The sequence below is a fragment of the Schistocerca gregaria genome, chromosome 4, assembly GCF_023897955.1.
Source record: "Schistocerca gregaria isolate iqSchGreg1 chromosome 4, iqSchGreg1.2, whole genome shotgun sequence".
NCBI classification, from domain to species: domain Eukaryota; kingdom Metazoa; phylum Arthropoda; class Insecta; order Orthoptera; family Acrididae; genus Schistocerca; species Schistocerca gregaria.
In genome coordinates, this window is record NC_064923.1 from 410,573,602 (window position 1) to 410,591,266 (window position 17,665).

Consider the following 17,665-nt stretch of genomic DNA (forward strand, 5'->3'; position numbering starts at 1 on the left):
GTGGTTTCAGTTGCCTGCGAGTGCAGTCGTGTGTGTGTGTGTGTGTGTGTGTGTGTGTGTGTGTGTGTGTGTGTGTGTGTGTGTGTGTGTGTACCCGCACATATGTTTGTCTATTGTTGACAGACCAATGGCCGAAATTCTTTTTGTTGTGTCTATCTACTACTCAGTATCTGTGTTACATGGTGAGTAACAACTATCCTTCTCATAATATTGTCACATTTCATCCTGGATTTTCCATTGTTTGGTTATGTAAATACATATTTGTTAATATTCATGAAGTTTCTACACTTCTTGATGATCATAATGATTTTACACCTTACAGGCACATTGTTTGATTTAGATATGTACAGTAAGTCCTCATACTTTGCTATTGTAGTGTATACAAAGTATTCTCATGTTATCGACATAGGTATTATTCAATAAAACTGTGATAACTACCTACATGTCGTCCCAAATCTATAGGATGAAAATTATACATGTGGTAGAATATCTTAAAATGAGTATTTTGAGATAAGTAACAAATGATTGGAAAAAAATATCTGATTTTGCTAGTGACTTGAACAACTTACACCTTGTAACAGCAGCTTCAGATCATATTGACTGCTAAAAATGACAACTAGCCATCTGAATACAATACAACATCAATGGATAAGCCACAAACAGAACTGAATTATTAATTGAAAATCATGTGGATCTATTGACCGCACACTTTGTCTACAATAAGGATGTAATTGCTGCTCCATGAGAACTCTCAACAGTGTATTGTATGAAGTGTGCATTTCGTGAATAAATTGACAGGTTCTTACTGTGGAATTATCTTCCAAAGGATCCAAAACATCTCCTCACATTCTTGCGTGTGCTCCATTCTTGGCAAGAAACTAACAGCTATCTGTAGCTCGTGGTTTTTTTTTTTTTTTTTTTTTTCAGTTGCAATTAATTTCTTAAAACTGGTATGATACCTGCTATAAAGCTATTCTCTGTACAGCTGTTTGGCTTTCTGAGCTAAGCAGTTTTGCTGTATTATACATTACACTTAGGCCAGCAAGTTCCTATGTCAGCTAATGTTGCTTGTTCAACAAGCAGTCATGAACTGTGAACAGCAGCAAAGCTCCACCATGTAAACATCACAGGCAGTTGTGTATTGTTTTTAAAGGTAGTATCAACAACACAGACATTGCAAGCAACTGTTTGTTATGAAACATAAGCAGTTTACAAACATATGCTTCATACATATCCCTCATTCACAATCTTGTACCCTCTGAAATACTAATTTCAAACCATTTGGTCCTGACCTCGACAGCAGCAATGATTTGGGTTGAGGGGCACTCGACATCATGGTCATCAGTGCCCTGATGAAATGTCAGCATGCTGATCTCATGGGCGAGGAAGAAGGCTGTCCCCACAGGTGGAGCGGTTTATAATGTATTAAAGTCTGCTGCCCTTCCCCACCAATTTAAGGATGAGGCATGACAGTTCACAAAATTTCACCACCCTTGTAACACTGGAATCAGTATCTGCGAGGATGGTGGGCAATCCCATCAATACTGAAAGCTGCCCTACTATCAGTATATAGTACACACATAGCCACAATATGCTGAACTGAAAGTGGTACACCACAAACTTCGCAGGACGGTGGATCCTCCTGCCGGAGGAGGAAGCCATGTGTTAAAGGGCTATACCCAATGAGACGTCTGGTAAGAAGAACCTCCTACCAGCGGTGAGGCTGACACGAACTTCACCAAGCCTTTGTGGTCGATTTGAGTGACCACAGTTTGTTGTCTGTAACCTACAACTATCCAGTCTCCCACTGACGTATGATGCATCTGTCACAAAATTAGATGCTGGTGTGCAATGGGATGGGACATTGATGGATAGCACCATCCCAACATTCTTCCTTGGCGGCTTTGTCAGCCATGTTGCCCTTTATCCCAATGTGGCCATGTACTGAGCAAAAGATCACCTCATTGCCACAGTGTTGGAGCCACTGTAAGGAGTCATGGATGAGCTGAGTGAGCGGGTTTACTGGATACATTTGGTGAAGTGCTTGCAGTGCACTAAGAGAGTCGGAACAGACAAGAGACCTTGTACAGTGACGTCTGTGAGCCAATGTAATCAGAATGCCATATAATACCGCATCATAATTTGTAAATTGTTCCAGTAGACGCACTTTAAAAACCCTGTCAGGGAAAACAGCAGAGCAACCGAGAGCATTCTCTTGCTGGGATCCATCTGTATAAACAACGATAAAATTGTGGTACAAAAACAACAAAGTTCTAAAAACATAATCTGGAGTACGAGTTTTCTTGTACTGTGTCAAACTTAAAATCACTCTGGGCCTCTGAAGACACCGAGGCAGCAATGCATTCCATCCCAGGCTGTGTATTTTGATGGCTGAGAGATCCTGGTCCTTGAGACAGTCTGTAGGACATATCCCAAGTGACTTGGTCGCATGGGTCCAATTCCTGAACAGCCGTTGAAAGGTGAGTTGGACCACTGAACTAAATGTCAATGACTGAGGGGATATTGAGATTTTCAGTGCCTACTGAGCCAAAAGGATATATCGGTGAACCCAGAGTGATGGTTCAGCAGCCTCTGCACACAGACTCGGAACTGGGCTGGTCCCAAAGGCTCCAGTTGATATCCGAATGCCATCATGGTGGACACCATCTAATATCTTGAGGTAGAAAGGATGGGCCGATCTGTAGACCACACTGCCATAATCTAAATGTGATTGAACGAAAGCCCTATAAAACTGCACGAGGCAGGATCTGTCAGCTCCCCATGTTTTTCCGCTAAGCCAGTTCAAAATATTCAATGACTGGAAGCCCTTTGTTCATAGGTCTTTCAGGTGTGGGAGCTAGGATAACTTTGAGTCAAATAATAAACCCAAAAAGTGCACAGTGTATTGAAAATGTACAATATTGCCCCCCATTGTGAGCATTGATTGGTTAAAACTTCGACAAGCACGGTTAAAATTGACACATGTAGTCTTCGCGGATAAGAACCAAAAACCTGTTGCCCTACCCCAGGTTTTCAGCGTCCTAACAGTTAGCTGTAGCCGCCTCATCATCGATATAATGTGAGAGGAAGAGTACAAGATTGCAAAGTCATCCACAAACAAAGAGTATTTGACAGGGCTCCTGACTGTGGAGGAAGGAAAATGCCATTGATAGCGATGGCAAATGATGTGACACTGACGACACTGCTCTGGGGGACCCCATTCTCCTGAACATAGCAGTCAGACATGGCAACAGCAACACGATATCGAAAATACCGGTCCTTGAAAAAGGAATGGATAAGGAGTGGCAGGCGTCCATGTAATCCTCATTCATGAAGTTGGCGAAGGATGTTATACCTCCAAGTAGTGTCATACGCTTTTCCAAGGTCAAAAAACACTCAAACGAATGGTTTTGACATAAGGAGGACACCTGTATCGCTGTCCAGTAGAATTAAATTGTCAAGGGTTGAACGGCAGTGCCTGAAACTGCACTGGGAGGGGCTCAGGTGACCTCGGGGTTTGAGCAGCCAGACAAGGTGACGGTTGACCCTGCATCCGAGAGTCTTATCCATACAACTGTCAAGGACTAAACTCCAATAACTGTTAGGCGTGCTATGGTCCCTGCCTGTTTTCCAGAATGGAATTAATATTGCCTCCTTCCAAGTTGTAGGGTACTGTCCATCAAACCAGATCTGATTGAAACAAGAGAGGAGCTGTCCTTTCACTTCAGGTCACAGATGACTAAGCATGGCATTATGGATCTCAACAGGTCCTGGAGCAGTGTCTCTAGCTGCAGACAAAGCTGATTCCAGTTCTCACATGAAGAACAGAAGGTTATAGATTTCCTCATTATGCGAGAGGAAATTGAGCTTCCTCATCTCTGCAGTCTTGCGGAACACCTGAAAAGCAGGAGCTTGTCTGGATGATGTAGTAACAAAGTGTTCAGCTAAAACCTGAGCCATGTCTTCTGGTGTGTCCACCGAGACCTCATTACTTGACAAGGCTGTAATGGGATGTGTACTACCCTTGCCTGAAATCCGCCTTACTGATTCCCAAAATTGCGCAGTGAAAGTGGACCAATTAATAGAAGTCATGAATTCCCTCCAGGAAGTCCTCTTCCGTTCTTTTATCACTCACTTCGCATATGCTCTCACAGATCCGAAGGCATAAAGATTGTCTGTAGTTGGACAGTGTTTGAAGTTCCGCTGAGCTACTCATCTGGCTCTGATTGCCAATCGATAGTCATCATTCCACCAACATACAGGCCATTATCTGAGGTGGTTACTACGTTGGATCTTACAAGTGATATGGGCCACTGTCTCCTGTGCATAATCCTTTTGTTCAAAAAGAGCCTGCCAACTGTACTGCAACCAATTTGCTCTTTGTATCGTTCATCTACATAGCCTCCTATCAGCCACCATCCTAGTTGCACACGGATCCACACTGGGAAGCGGACACTAGAATGTAAATCTGGAGCCACTTCCCATTGAACTGAGTCTACAATAGCTGGGGAACAAAAACAAAGATCAATGGCTGAAAAAGACCCTGTAACTATGGAAAAATGTGTCATTTGACCCACATTGAGAAGGCAGATATTCTCAGAATGGACGAGTCACTCGATCATCCAACACTTGGAGCAAATGGTAGCCGAACCCCACAGCACATTATGTGCCTTGAAGTTCCCCGCAAGGAGGAATGGGTGAGGGAGTGCCCAGAAAAGTTCTGCCAGTTCTAGGGGGAAGCTACAAAGAATACACTGTGATATTAAAGGGTGGTAAACATTCACGGCAATTGGTTGTATGGCCATGGTAAGAGGGACAGAAGGGGAGTGGCATCTTTCATCAACGGAAGCAGGCACTCCACCTTTAGTCCTGTCTCCAGGAGTATCGTCCGACCTATATGAGTAGTAGCCCCATAATGCAGGTGTGTCTGACTTTAAGATGCATTTCTTGTAAGCAGATGCAGAACGGTTTCTCCTAGACCAGGAGCTGCAATTCCTTCAAATGTGAGTGATATCCACTCCAATTTCACTGCACCACAGATCCCTGTGGATGCCATTGTTTAGCGATGGTTGTCCTGGTCTTTCTCCCTCGGAGGAGGTGATTTACTGGGGAGGTCAGGGAAGAACGTTAGCCAGACCCTTGTTCTCCGGTTCCTCTGATTGGAAGTCTATATCCTCAAGAGTATAGTCCCCATCAGAAAGGGAGAGAGCTCACCAATCCGAAGGTTTAGGTACCACTTCCTTGAACTTGGGACTACTTTTCGAAGGACATTTTTCTTTACTGATGGGAGGAGGTGGTTGCCTGAGTTTCAAGTGGAGTGTTTCCCTCACAGGTACATTGACAAGTGCATGTCCTCATACTAGAATCTGTGGTATGAGTTGGTGTGGAGGCATCACACTTAGTGACTGGCTTCTTAAGGGTTGATGCAAAAGAAGTAGCAAAACCCAACAGTTGCTTAGCTATGAAAGCTTTTTTAGTGTCACCTTAGGGTATAGAGTATGCGTCTCTGGACTTTCAACTCCCGAATTTTCCTTTCCTTGCTGTAAACCTCTCACTTTCTGCTCCATACTGGGTGATCTACAGAGTAGTTTACACATTTCAGAGGATGTGTACAATAATTGCCTGATTTGTGAGCTGAAACCCCAGAATTGCCACTTGTAGCCTTCCCGTTACATCCCATAGTGGTAAGGTCAATCTGTGACATTTGTAGCATCGCATTTGGTTAGCATCAAACGGGCAAACCTGAAGACGGATGTAGTCTGCAAGCATATTGTTCAGGTAATTCTTGCGTACTAAACGGCAGAATAAATGTTGCTGATTTTTCCAATTTGCCGCTGACTCTCCTCTTATAGTTCCGCACTTCTGTGATGTCCATAATTTCCATTCTTGACGTAGCTCCGCGGGTCTACCTCCATTATATTGGAGCAGGTAACTATGCCCTCACTAAAGTTAGGGGTGTTACGCAACTCAGCCTCAATTCGGTACTCACCTAAGGCCTTACATTCCAAAAGCTTAGATATTTGGTTTGAATTAGCAGTTTCAACTGGAAGTGTTGCATTATGGGGTCATTTGACACTTTTTAGAGATCCAGCAATACCTTCCAATGCCTTGTGAGTATAGAAGGAGATACCTTCTCAAAGGTTTCCCCTGTTCACTTAATTACAATGAAAGTGTTATGGCACATTAATACCCTGTTACTATGATTCTAAGACTTCTTTTTGGGAGGACTGACCAACCGAGCTCTCTTCGAAGAGTGGGTGTAGGTACTATCTAATGGTACACCCATCCCATCAGTAGTAGTAGTTTGACGAGACTGTTCTGTAGGGACCCCACGAGATGCTAGGGAAAGAACTGTCGACCCAGGTAGAGCCCTGTATGCCTGATCAAGCCTTGTACAAATGGGGGTAGCACATGCCCCAGAGGTTGCCCATTGGAGACTGTTCTACCTCAACAGCCATTCACCTCATCAGCATGTAGCATACCTTGAGGTGAGGTTTTTTTTTTTTTTTTTTTTTTTTTAAGGTATGTATCTTCCTCGCAGTCCAGATGCTGAAGCCAAGACACTCATTCTCCAAAACACACAACATTCCACTGCTGAACTGCACGATGGTCACTGATGCATACCCAGAGCTTACAGAAACAGAGGGCTGGCAGCACTCACCAGTCTCCAGCCAAGGAACGCTGGAGTCCATACTCAGCAAACGAATGCTGAGTCCCTGAGGTGTCCCAACCTCGAATTAGTATCCTCTACTGCCGGTACAATTTAGTCCCTTGAGGTTTGGGTCACCCTATATACAATCAGAACTACAGCATTTTGCATTTTGCAACTGACTCATTTTGCTAGCTGGCTGAGAAAGTAATCAAGTCTTAACGTTACTGCATATGACTTTTATACGACTTCATTACACATGTCATTGCCATTGCTCAGTGGTGCTGTTTTCTCAAACTGGAGTTATTCTTTAGTTGTGTGTTGGTTTATATGAAGTGCCATTAGTCAGACAATAATAAAAGCACAAGTCTGATATCTTTAATAAAGCACAAGATACAACAGTGAAGTAAACAAAGAGAGAGAAAGAGAGAGAGAGAGAGAGAGAGAGAGAGAGAGAGAGAGAGTTAGTTAGTTAGTTAGTTAGTTAGTTAGTTAGTTAGTGTGTGTGTGTGTGAGTGAGAGAGAGAGAGAGAGAGAGAGAGAGAGAGAGAGAGAGATATTTTTTTAGGACTGAAACACTATCAATCATAGATAATAATAGCACATTCATCTATGTGAATAATTTTAATGTTATTTTTGCCAACATATAATGACAACAGAAGTAACATATTAATGCAAAATGCAGTATTGGAACTTCAGAAACTAAAAATTATCTCCTCACCAAAAGCAAATTTAGAATGTAATTGCTGCCAACAAATTCAAATGAAGTACCTCTATAAGTGCAGAACAGTTAAAAATTGCACCTTTTAAAGATCATCCAGAAAATCACATGTCTACCTGAGCTTATATTATTACACTGATCGCAACAATCATGTGAAAATAACTGCTGGCATTTCAATGTCTTACAAGCCTGCACATAGAGACCACACCAAATTGTACTATACAAGTCACCTGGATTGTGAGATAATTTTTGTCATGGATCAAAAGACATTTTATTCAGTGACACAGATGTGACATGTTTGGAAATACAAAGAAGAGTGAGCACAGCTGAATCTGATTTGTGGATCTACATTCTGCATGTTGTAAAAACCACACAGAAGAAGTGAAAACCTGATTTAAGCTCCTTGTTGATTATCAATATGCTACAGCCTCTTGTCTGTTCAGGTATGTTGCACAAATGACACATTAAGACAGTGCTTGCTCAATTTTTGTGTTAATCTTCATGAAAGATATATTTAAATTTTAATGGCAGTTCCATTATCATTAAGAAAATTGATCATTTTATGCATTCATTACCCTCAACATGTAGCTCACAGATTTACTGAAATCAGTGCATGCTTCGATTACATTTTGACAATGGAAATAAATAAAATAAACATTCTCATATAAGATGTTTAGAGAATTTTGTCAAAGCACTTATGGATATACATAATATAAGTACCTAATTTAAATTAATTTAATTAATTGAGAGGAGTTATGGCACCAAATGGCGAGATCATGAGTCCTGCAATTCCGAAGTGAGTCACAGAAGAAAGAGGGTCTGCTAAAAGTGGACGGATCCAGTCAGGGGAGTCAAATTAAAAATAATTAACATTAAACACAAGCAGTAAAGGCATAAAAGGTGAGACCAAATCTAAAAACTGGAGCAAAAGAAAAGGGGGGGGGGGGGGGGGGCAGTAAAAGAAGTCCCAACCACAATCAGCCTGCTCCTGCTCTAAGACTAAAGCAGAACCTCATATCTGAAAATAAAAGCTCTGAAAATAAAAGCCAGTTTCACAGAGGAAACCGAGGACCAGTTCAACCATCTGTGGATCATCTGCTAATTTAAGGAATCAGGAAGACTATACTTAACATTAAAGGACAAAAGAAGGGGACATTCTACCAATATGTGAGATATCATCTGTCTGGCTCCACAACCATATTGTGGGGGTGGGTCATTAGGTAGGAGGAAACAATGGGTGAGCTGGGTACGACCTATGCATAAACAGCATGTAACAGTGGACTACTTCTGAGAGGAGTGGAAGGAAGAGCACCAAACTGCAGCAGACTCCTTGATTGTGCAGAGTTTATTACTATGAGTAGCAACACTCCAGATGGCATTACACTTCTGAGCAAAGAGAGATTTGACGTAGATCTGCATATCCGCAACTGGAATCATGAAAGAAATGGGGGTAAGTATCTGCTTCTCTAACCAAATGGTCAGCCACTTCATTCCTTGGGATGCCCACATGACTTGGGACCCAGAGAAAGACAACTGAACAGGCAGCATGCTGAAGGGCAGAGAGGTCCTGGATAGTAGACACCAAATGGTGACAAGAGTAGTATTGGTCAATAGACTGCAGGCTGCTTATGGAGTATGAACAAATTAAAACACTGTGGAGAAAGGCCTGAGAAACAAAAAGGAGGGCCCTGTGAATGGCTAGAAGCCCTTCTGTGAACACACTACATGATCCCGGCAATAAATAGTGTTTGAGGCCAGTAAGATATGTGAAAGTGTACCCCACCTAATCAGTGTAAAAGATGGTGGCGCCCCGAAACTCTGCAAGGACGGCACAGAAGCCAGAAAACCTTTGTTGGTCTAGGGACCATTAAAGGGGGGTATGGGAGGAAAGACACAGAGTGTGGTGCAGTGAGTGGAGATCGAGATACCGACAGAGGGAAGTGAGATGCACTCCACCCGGCAATCCCACCCGTGAGAGGGAGTTAGGAGAGATACATCCCTCCTTGGCGAAGAGCACAGGGTACACAGGATGGTCTGGAAACTGGCAAATGGCGATTGCATAAGAAACAAGGAGTTGGCTCCATCAGATGTGCACAGAGAGAATCTTCGCTTCTGTGAGGAGACTATCAACAGGACTAGTGCGAAAGGCACTAATAGCTAGATGCACCCCACAATAATGGACAGGTTCAAGTAGTTTCAAAGTGGAAGAAGCTCCTGAGCCATAAACCTGACTACCATAATCTAGTCTGGACAAGTAAAGATGGTGAAGAGCAGAATGGTTTGCATCCCAAGATGAGTGGATCAGGAAGTGGAGAGCATTAAGCTTCTGCATACATATAATCTTTAGGTGGTGAATGTGGGGCAGCCGTGTCAGCTTGTTATCAAAAATAAGGCCCAATAGGACTGTACTACAACATCAAGGAGCTGGTTGCCTAAATAAAGTTCTGGATCGGGGTGTACTAAGGGCCAACGACAAAAATGCATAACTCGCGTTTTGGAGTGATAAAACTAGAAACCATGGGCAGTGGCCACACAGAGGCCCACCGGATGGCGCCTTTGAGCTGGCGATTAGCAGACGCTACCAAGTGGGAGCTGCACCAGATGCAAAAATCGTCAACTTACAACAGTGGGGTAACCAGAGGCCCAACAGATGTCACAAGCCCTTTGATGGAAATGAGGAAGAGAGTGACCCTTAACACAGAACCCTGTGGGATAACTTTCTCGTGAATATGAAGGGTGCTGAGTGAAGTGCCAACTCAAACCCAGAAGAGCCAGTAAGATAAAAACTAACAGATAAAAATCTGAAGGGGACCACGGAAGCCACAGTCATGGATCGTAACTAAAATGTGATGGCACCAAGCCATGTCATATGCCTCACATACATCAAAGAAGACTGCAACAAGGTGCCGGCGATGAGTGATAGCCTGTCGGACGGCTGATTCCAATCTGAGTAAATGGTCAGTTGGAGATCGCCCTGCCCGGAAGCCACACTGATACAGGGACAAAAGGTCCTGAGATTCGAGTACCCAACATAATCTGAAGCTGACCATCCTTTTGAGCAGTTTACAAAGTACATTTGTCATGCTAATTGGGTGGTAGCTGTCGAGAAATGTTGGTTTTTTCCTGGGTTTAAGATTGGGGATAACTATACTGTCTCGCCATTGTGATGGAAAAGCACCCATGAGCCAAATGTGGTTTAGGACCCTGAGGAGCTGTTGCCTCTGGGAAACATCCAAGTGTTGGATCATCTGGTTGTGGATGGAATTCAGGCCTGGGGCTGTGCTGCATCAATTCCCATTCAGTGAAGGGTGCATTATAGGGCTTGAGCCATGCGCAGCTTGTGTTCATTCCACTTATTGTTTGTCATCTTCTCTTACTGTACTGCCGCCTCGCTTCCTTATTTCATTTACTGGTGTCACTAACTTCCTGCCTTATCTGCCCGTGAGTGGCAGCAGCAGCACTTATCAATAAGTGCTCTGTTGTACTATCCCTGGAGCAACTGATAGTATTTCCAGGTCGACATGTGACTGGAAGTCATTCAGGCACAGAGCAACAGTTGGGATGCAGCACCAATTGGCGACACACATGTACTGTCCAACAGGAGACTGGAGCAGGAACAACCACTTGTTGGTCATTCGGTCGATTGTCTCATCGGCCGACATGTATTTGGTCTTTTGACCGTTTCTGGGCCTCATCATTTAGTCATCTTGCCGGACGTGGGTTGGTTCCTTCCTGGTGCAGAGAAGTCGGGTGGCCAATGGGCAAGTGTTCCCTCTGCATGGTTGGGTCTGAGCCAGTGTGCCCGGGTTGCTGTGTCTCTAAGTTTCCAATGGACATTGAGTTGAGTTGGGTTGGAGCTGCAGTGAGCTCTGGACTGCCACGACTCACCCGACTGTTCCCGGCACTCATAACTTGAGAGGGGAAGACCTTGGTTGGTCGTTCGGTTAGTCGTCTCATAGGACGACATGTATTTGGTCACCGACCACTTATGGAAACTCTGCATGTGTGTGCTTTGTCATTTCTCCTTGTTGTTCCACAGTTATTGGTTTTAGGATTGTTGGAGTTCTTGGTGCAAGTGTTTATGTGGAATTGTGTGTAGCTTCTGTGATTTCCACTGAGAAGATGAATGCTGTCTGCGTACTGGAGTAGCCAATCGGTCGGTTGCGAGAGAGTGTGCCTTGACTGTGTTTTGATGCCAATTATCAACATGTAGTGCTGCTGCGATTTTTGTCTTCGTTGATAACCTTTGGTTGTCGTGCTGTTGGCCAGGTGGAAGGGAATTGGTTAGGCGGTTGTTTAGTTTGTCAGTCGTCCATAGGTCGTGCTGCAAGCCGATTGTTTAAAGTTACGCATGGCTGTCTGTCTCACCTTAATTGTGGTTAGAGTTTCCTCCCCAGGCTGACCCTTGGAAGACTTCTGAGCACCACTGTTCGTTGTTTGTAATTGTCACTTTATTTGGTCGCGGGTACTGTGCCAGGCCTTCAGCCGTGTATTAATATTGTCTGTTTTATGTTTAGTATATGACCTCCAGCTGAACTTCATAACAACTTTAAGATTAGACCTTCAGCCACGTTTCATTTAAAATTCTTGTTGCTCTGCATTTAGGTCTTCAGCCATGTTTGTTTCAGAATCTGTGGCTTTAATATGTAAATCCTTCTCTGTAAAGTTTCTCTTTAATTATCTTAAATTCTTGAAACAGCCTTCAGCCGTGTTCTGTAAATGTTTATCTTAAGGTCGTCTTTAATTATTCTTGAGTAATTGTTTGGGCCTTCAGCCGACAAAGTACTTTTCTTAAGGTTTTCTTAAGATGTTTTTCTGTTGTACTGTGTAAAGGTTTATCTTTACAGTCTCTCTTTTATTATGTAAAGAAAATTTTTTTAATTGGGCTTTCAGCCGAAGAACTAACTTGAATTTTCCTTAATATGACATTTAGCTGGAATTTGTAAGAGTTTGGCTTTTAAATAGCTGATCTGAAATATTATTTTGGCCTTTAGCCAAGAAGATATTGTAATTTTGCTTAAGTAAGGCCTTCAGCCGTTACTCTAAATAATCATTCAAACTTATTCTGGAGAAGTTACTTGGGCCCTCAGCCTTGAATTTATCTTTGTTGTTTTAAAGAGAAAACTGTGCATTGGTTTGAACAATGAAGTTGTGTGTGTTTTTGTATAACTAACAGTAATTGACCTTAGGCCCTTTCAACAATCTGATCCACTCTGTCCTGCGAAACCAGATTTCAGGGCTCAGTGTGGTGTGGGACGAAAAAGAGGTGGGTGTTTTCAACTCTGTGTTTCTGCTGGAGAACGACAAAGTGTGTCATGAGGTGTTACGCGAGAACCAATGGATCTGTGCACAGAGCACCTCGAAAGTTCAGACCCTGGAGAGTTTACCACTGCTGGCAGCCCAGAAGTCTATGTAGCTTGGATCGAACCTGCCATGAAGAGGCATACATCTCCAGGAAGGAAAAGTAGCACTCCCAGCATTCCCTTTTACACTGCTTAGTAAGGTAATGAGCCCTAGCACGGAGACGCTTTAAAGTGATTAGGTTGATCTGTGAAGGATGTCGCTTAAATTGCTGCAGTGCCCGTTGATGGTCCTGGACAGAGACTGCGACATCCTTGGTCCACCATGGTACTGGTTGACAATGAGGGGGATTTGTGGATAGGACGGCCACAGTACCAGCAGCATAAAGAATATTGGCAGAGGAGCCTTGCATGACTACATAAATTGAATTTGAGAGGGAGGTGTCAGAGTGGACAGTAGAGATATAGAAAGGCCAATTGGCCCTGCGGAATGCCCATCGTGGGGGCCCGTCTGCCTGGCGGCAGCAGGAGAATGATAGAAATGCTGGAAAGTGGTCTTGTCACAAAGGTCATCATGGGATGACCAATGTAGGGAAGTCATGAGGGCAGCGGAGGAGATCGGAGACCGTGACATCGATAGCAGAGAAGGTGCCTTGAACAGCACTGAAGTGGTGTAAGGAAACCATCATTGAGGAGACACAAATCGAGGTCTGTGATACGTTGGTCAATTAGGATACCCCTAACCATTGAAGTGACGTCCCCCACAGTGGGTGGTGGGCACTGAAGTCCCCAACGAGGAGAAAAGGGAGCAGGAGTTGCTGGATTAAGGCAGACAGTGTAACATAAGCAAGTGGCCTACCTGGAGGGAGGTAGACATTGCAAATGGGGATTGCTGGAGTCGTTTGCACTCGAACCACTTTGCTTCCAAGTTGGTATGTATGGGGATCCAGTCACTAATGACATCAGAGCGAACCAAATTGCAGACCCCACCAGAGGTCAGCCTTGTTCCAACAGAACACCCAATAACCACGAAAAGTTGGAAATCCATTTCTTGAAGAACAAGACAGAACGCAAAATAGGAAGAGAAGAGATATTGCATTTCCAGTAGGTGGCAATAGTATCTGTTGCAATTCCACTGGATGATTATGTGGCAAGAGTCTAAGGCAGACTTGAAGAAGCCAAGGTGGAGGTCAGGTCACTCGGTCAGTAGTCATCACCGACAAGGATGGGGTGACATCCATAAATAAGATGTCAAACTAATGTTGAGACAGGAGAGATGGCACCTTCGGGGGCACCAGGGGCACCTTGTCTTGGGATTTCTTCTTCTTCTTCTTCTTCTTCTTCTTCTTCTTCTTCTTCTCCTCCTCCTCCTCTCTCTGAGGTGGAGGAAGGTAGGGCACAGGGGGAGTACAGGCTTCTGCAAAATCTGGAACCGAAAGAGAGCAGGCGACTTTGGGGTGCACAGATGGTGCACCTTGTGGTGGTAAAAGTCTTCTGGCCTGAGAGACGCTGGGGAGAGGGATCCCAGGAGGGAGCCCGATAACCAGCAGATGCCGAAGAAGGGGGGCACTTCTTTGACTGGGAAGAGGGAGCGGCTACCTGATGGGAGGTCATGAGAGGGAAGAGAGGGACGGGGCTGGGGTAAGGACAAGGGAGGAGGAGGAAATGAAGTAACAGATGCAAAAGTTGAAGACAGTGACACTGGGTGGAGTCTCTCATGCATTTTATGAGCCTCAGCATAAGACAGGAGATCCAGGAACTTCTAATCTTGGATTTTCTTTTCTCTCTTGTAAGCCGGGCAATCCAGCGAGTGAGGGGAGTGGCAGTTAGCACAATTGACACACACAGGTGGAGAAACACAGGCTTCCCTCATGGAGTGGGTGGCCAGCAACCACACAAAAAGTCCACTGTACAGCAGGAAGACATATGCCCAAAAACTAAGCACTGCACAGATGGAGAGATGTACGCCTTCACGTCACATCTGTAGCACATAACCATGACATTCTCTGGGAGGGTATCCCCTCGAAAACCAGAATGAATGCACCAGTATCAGTGCGGTTATCTTCGCGACCCTTCTACACACGTCGAACAAAATTAATGCCACACTACTTCAGATTAGCCCAGAGTTCCTCATCAGTTTTCAGGAAGAGGGCCCTATGAAAAAGTACTCCCTAGACCATATTCAGAGATCGGTGAGGAGTGACAGACACTGGGACATTGCCAAGATGATCATAGGCACAAAGAGCTGCAGATTGGGTGACAGAAGCAGATTTGATCAACAGGGAGCCCGACTGCATCTTACTAAAAGACTCCGCTTCAGCAAACTTGTCCCCAATATTTTCCATGAAAAACAATGGCTTTATGGCAGTGAATGGGTCCCCATCCGTCGTAGTACGAGGTAACGGGGAAAGGGTTTCTTCCCAACACGGCGAACCTGGCACTACTCCCATATGTAGCCAGCATTCAAGAATCCTTCACCATTCAAAGCAACAGACACTTGAGAATGGGCAGATTTTTGCAGCTTGATATGCTCCATGTGCCAAGCATCTGCCCTGATACCACCCACTCCGACCAGGGGCTCTCTCCCCATGGGCACCACCCAGCCACAGCAAGGGCCGTCTGGCCGGGAGTTCTGATGCTTCAAGAAGATAAGCAACCACTCCTTGGCATACATGGGGAGGGAACAGCTCAAGTATCAGTAGTACGATCCCTGTGTTGTCAGGGGGCTCAGCCATATGGGTAGGTAACAGCCCCACCACACGGAATGGCTACACATGCTTGCAACCTAGCACCTAGGGAGGCTACACTGGGGATGGGAGAGGGTAAGGAAGGGGGAAGATGAATCCACACCATAGTTGCTAGGGAGGGAGTTCTTCCCCATATGGCTCACAGTTTTTAAGTGCAGGTCAAACATCAAGTGGGGACCTAAATGCAGAAAAGGATAAAAGAACAGGCAAAAATGAACAAAACTGCAACCAATACAAGAAACCAGGTGGATAGCCAGGTCAACATAAATCTGAACACAGAGAGGGGGAGGAGGTGGCAAGGGGGTAGGAGTGAGGATAGGGAGGGAGAGGGCAGGGTGAAGGAAATGCAGCCAAGGAATGAAGAATGGGCTGCAATGGCTTGGGGCCCCGCATGCGCCACGCATAAACTCATGAAAGAACCTTGAGTCCCCTAGAGCGTAATATAAGTTTCTAGTTTAGTTGGTGCACACATATGGAACTAGACAGGAAAGCTAGAACTGTTACTTACTTTCAACCTCTGCAGATTATTCGGAATTTATGATCACATTTAATATATTGATTGCCCTCCTAAAAACTTACAAATGTGTGTATGTCATAATTTTGTACACAAAAGGAAAATGATAATTTCATATCTAACCAAAAGGATGTAGAAAGGTGTACTTAGTAATTCAAACAGTGTAGTTCGAGGACATTATTCCGACTGGGGAGAGAACACGTATGGGATACCCCGAGGATCAATCTTAGGTCCACTATTGTTCCTCATGTTTGTAAATGATCTTCCATCTAACATACAATGAGCAGATTTAGTTCTTTTTTCAGATGACACTAGTATTATAATCAATCGAAGTATACACACAGAAACAGAAGAAGTATTAAACAATGTTCTTACAAGTATAAATGACTGGTTTTCTGTGAATGGCTTCACCCTCAGTTTTAAAAAGACACAACTTGTTCAGTTCTGCACATCTAGGGGTACTACCCCAATGAAAAGAGTAACACACAGTGAGGAAATAATGAATGGTGTGGAAACTTCAGAATTCTTAGGTTTTCATATTGATGAGGATTTAAACTAGAAAAAGCACATTTTGAAACTCCTACAACTTAGTTCAGCCACATTTGCACTTACAATCATTGCAAATTTTGGGTAGAGACAAATCAATGAATTGATGAGATAACTCTTCTTTAAGAAAAAGTCTTCATTGTCAAAAACATGCTGTAAGAGCAATATGTGGTGCACTCCCACAATTATCTTTTAGACAACTGTTTGACAAGTTGGGAATTCTGACTACAGCATCACAGTATATTTATTCCCTCATGAAATACTGGAAACTCCAGGTTGGAATGTCAGCAATGTGGGAAAAAACAGAATGCTACATACTGTAAAGTTGACACGTTAAGCTTTTGGCCACAACCTTCATCAGAAAAAGAAAGAGAAACACACACTTTCACACAAGCAAGCATGCACGCACGCACGCACGCACACACGCACACGCACACACACACGCACGCACACACACACACACACACACACACACACACACACACACACACACACACACACGTGCGTGCAACCGCCTACTTGGTAGCTTGGATCAGAGGTGGTCCGAGCTGCCGGAGCAACTCAATGTGTCATCTTCACAGTAAGCATTGCCCCACAATTTTTTTTGTAAATAATCACTGCAGTACAAAAGAAATATAATTTATTTTAAAAAAAAGAAAGCCCACTACCCATTTCATAAAAGTTCAGCATGTAGCCATGTTTAAAAATTAAACTGTGATGTGTGTATAAAATGACTTGATCCACATCATTACAATTTATCATGCAAATGATCCATGGAATGTGAAATTAACTAACTAACTAAATTTGATTTTGTCAATTTAAATACATAACTATTTTACACTTAATATCAACAAACAGAATATCTTGAATCATCATTAATACAGAGTTGCATTATTTATATCAAATTGAAACTGTTTTAAATATCCTATCATCATTTTCTAATCTATAAGAAAATAAAAAACTTTAAAATTTCCTTTTGAAAATATTAATACAAAATACCTCTCCAAGTAGACAAGAGTGATTATTGCACATTCTGCTGTGAGTTGTGCAGCATTAAACAGGGTTCTCACAAATTTGTAAATCTGTCTATGTTCCGGATTATGTCTATCATAATCTTCGGGCACCGCATCTCTCTGTAAAGGAAACATAGTGGTAATGAGAAAACATCACAGTGATAAATTTATTATA

General features: G+C 43.6%; 1 protein-coding gene across 4 annotated transcripts in view; it reads right to left on the minus strand.

Moving 5' to 3' along the window:
• The window catches only part of LOC126268124 (cyclin-Y), a 60,514-nt gene that overhangs the window by 8,003 nt on the left and 34,846 nt on the right, over nt 1–17,665 (minus strand). For all 4 annotated transcript variants that reach the window (XM_049973653.1, XM_049973652.1, XM_049973654.1 and 1 more), the window contains one exon: nt 17,477–17,610. In XM_049973653.1, coding sequence (XP_049829610.1) covers nt 17,477–17,610 — 134 coding nt within the window. The remainder of the gene's footprint in view (nt 1–17,476; nt 17,611–17,665) is intronic.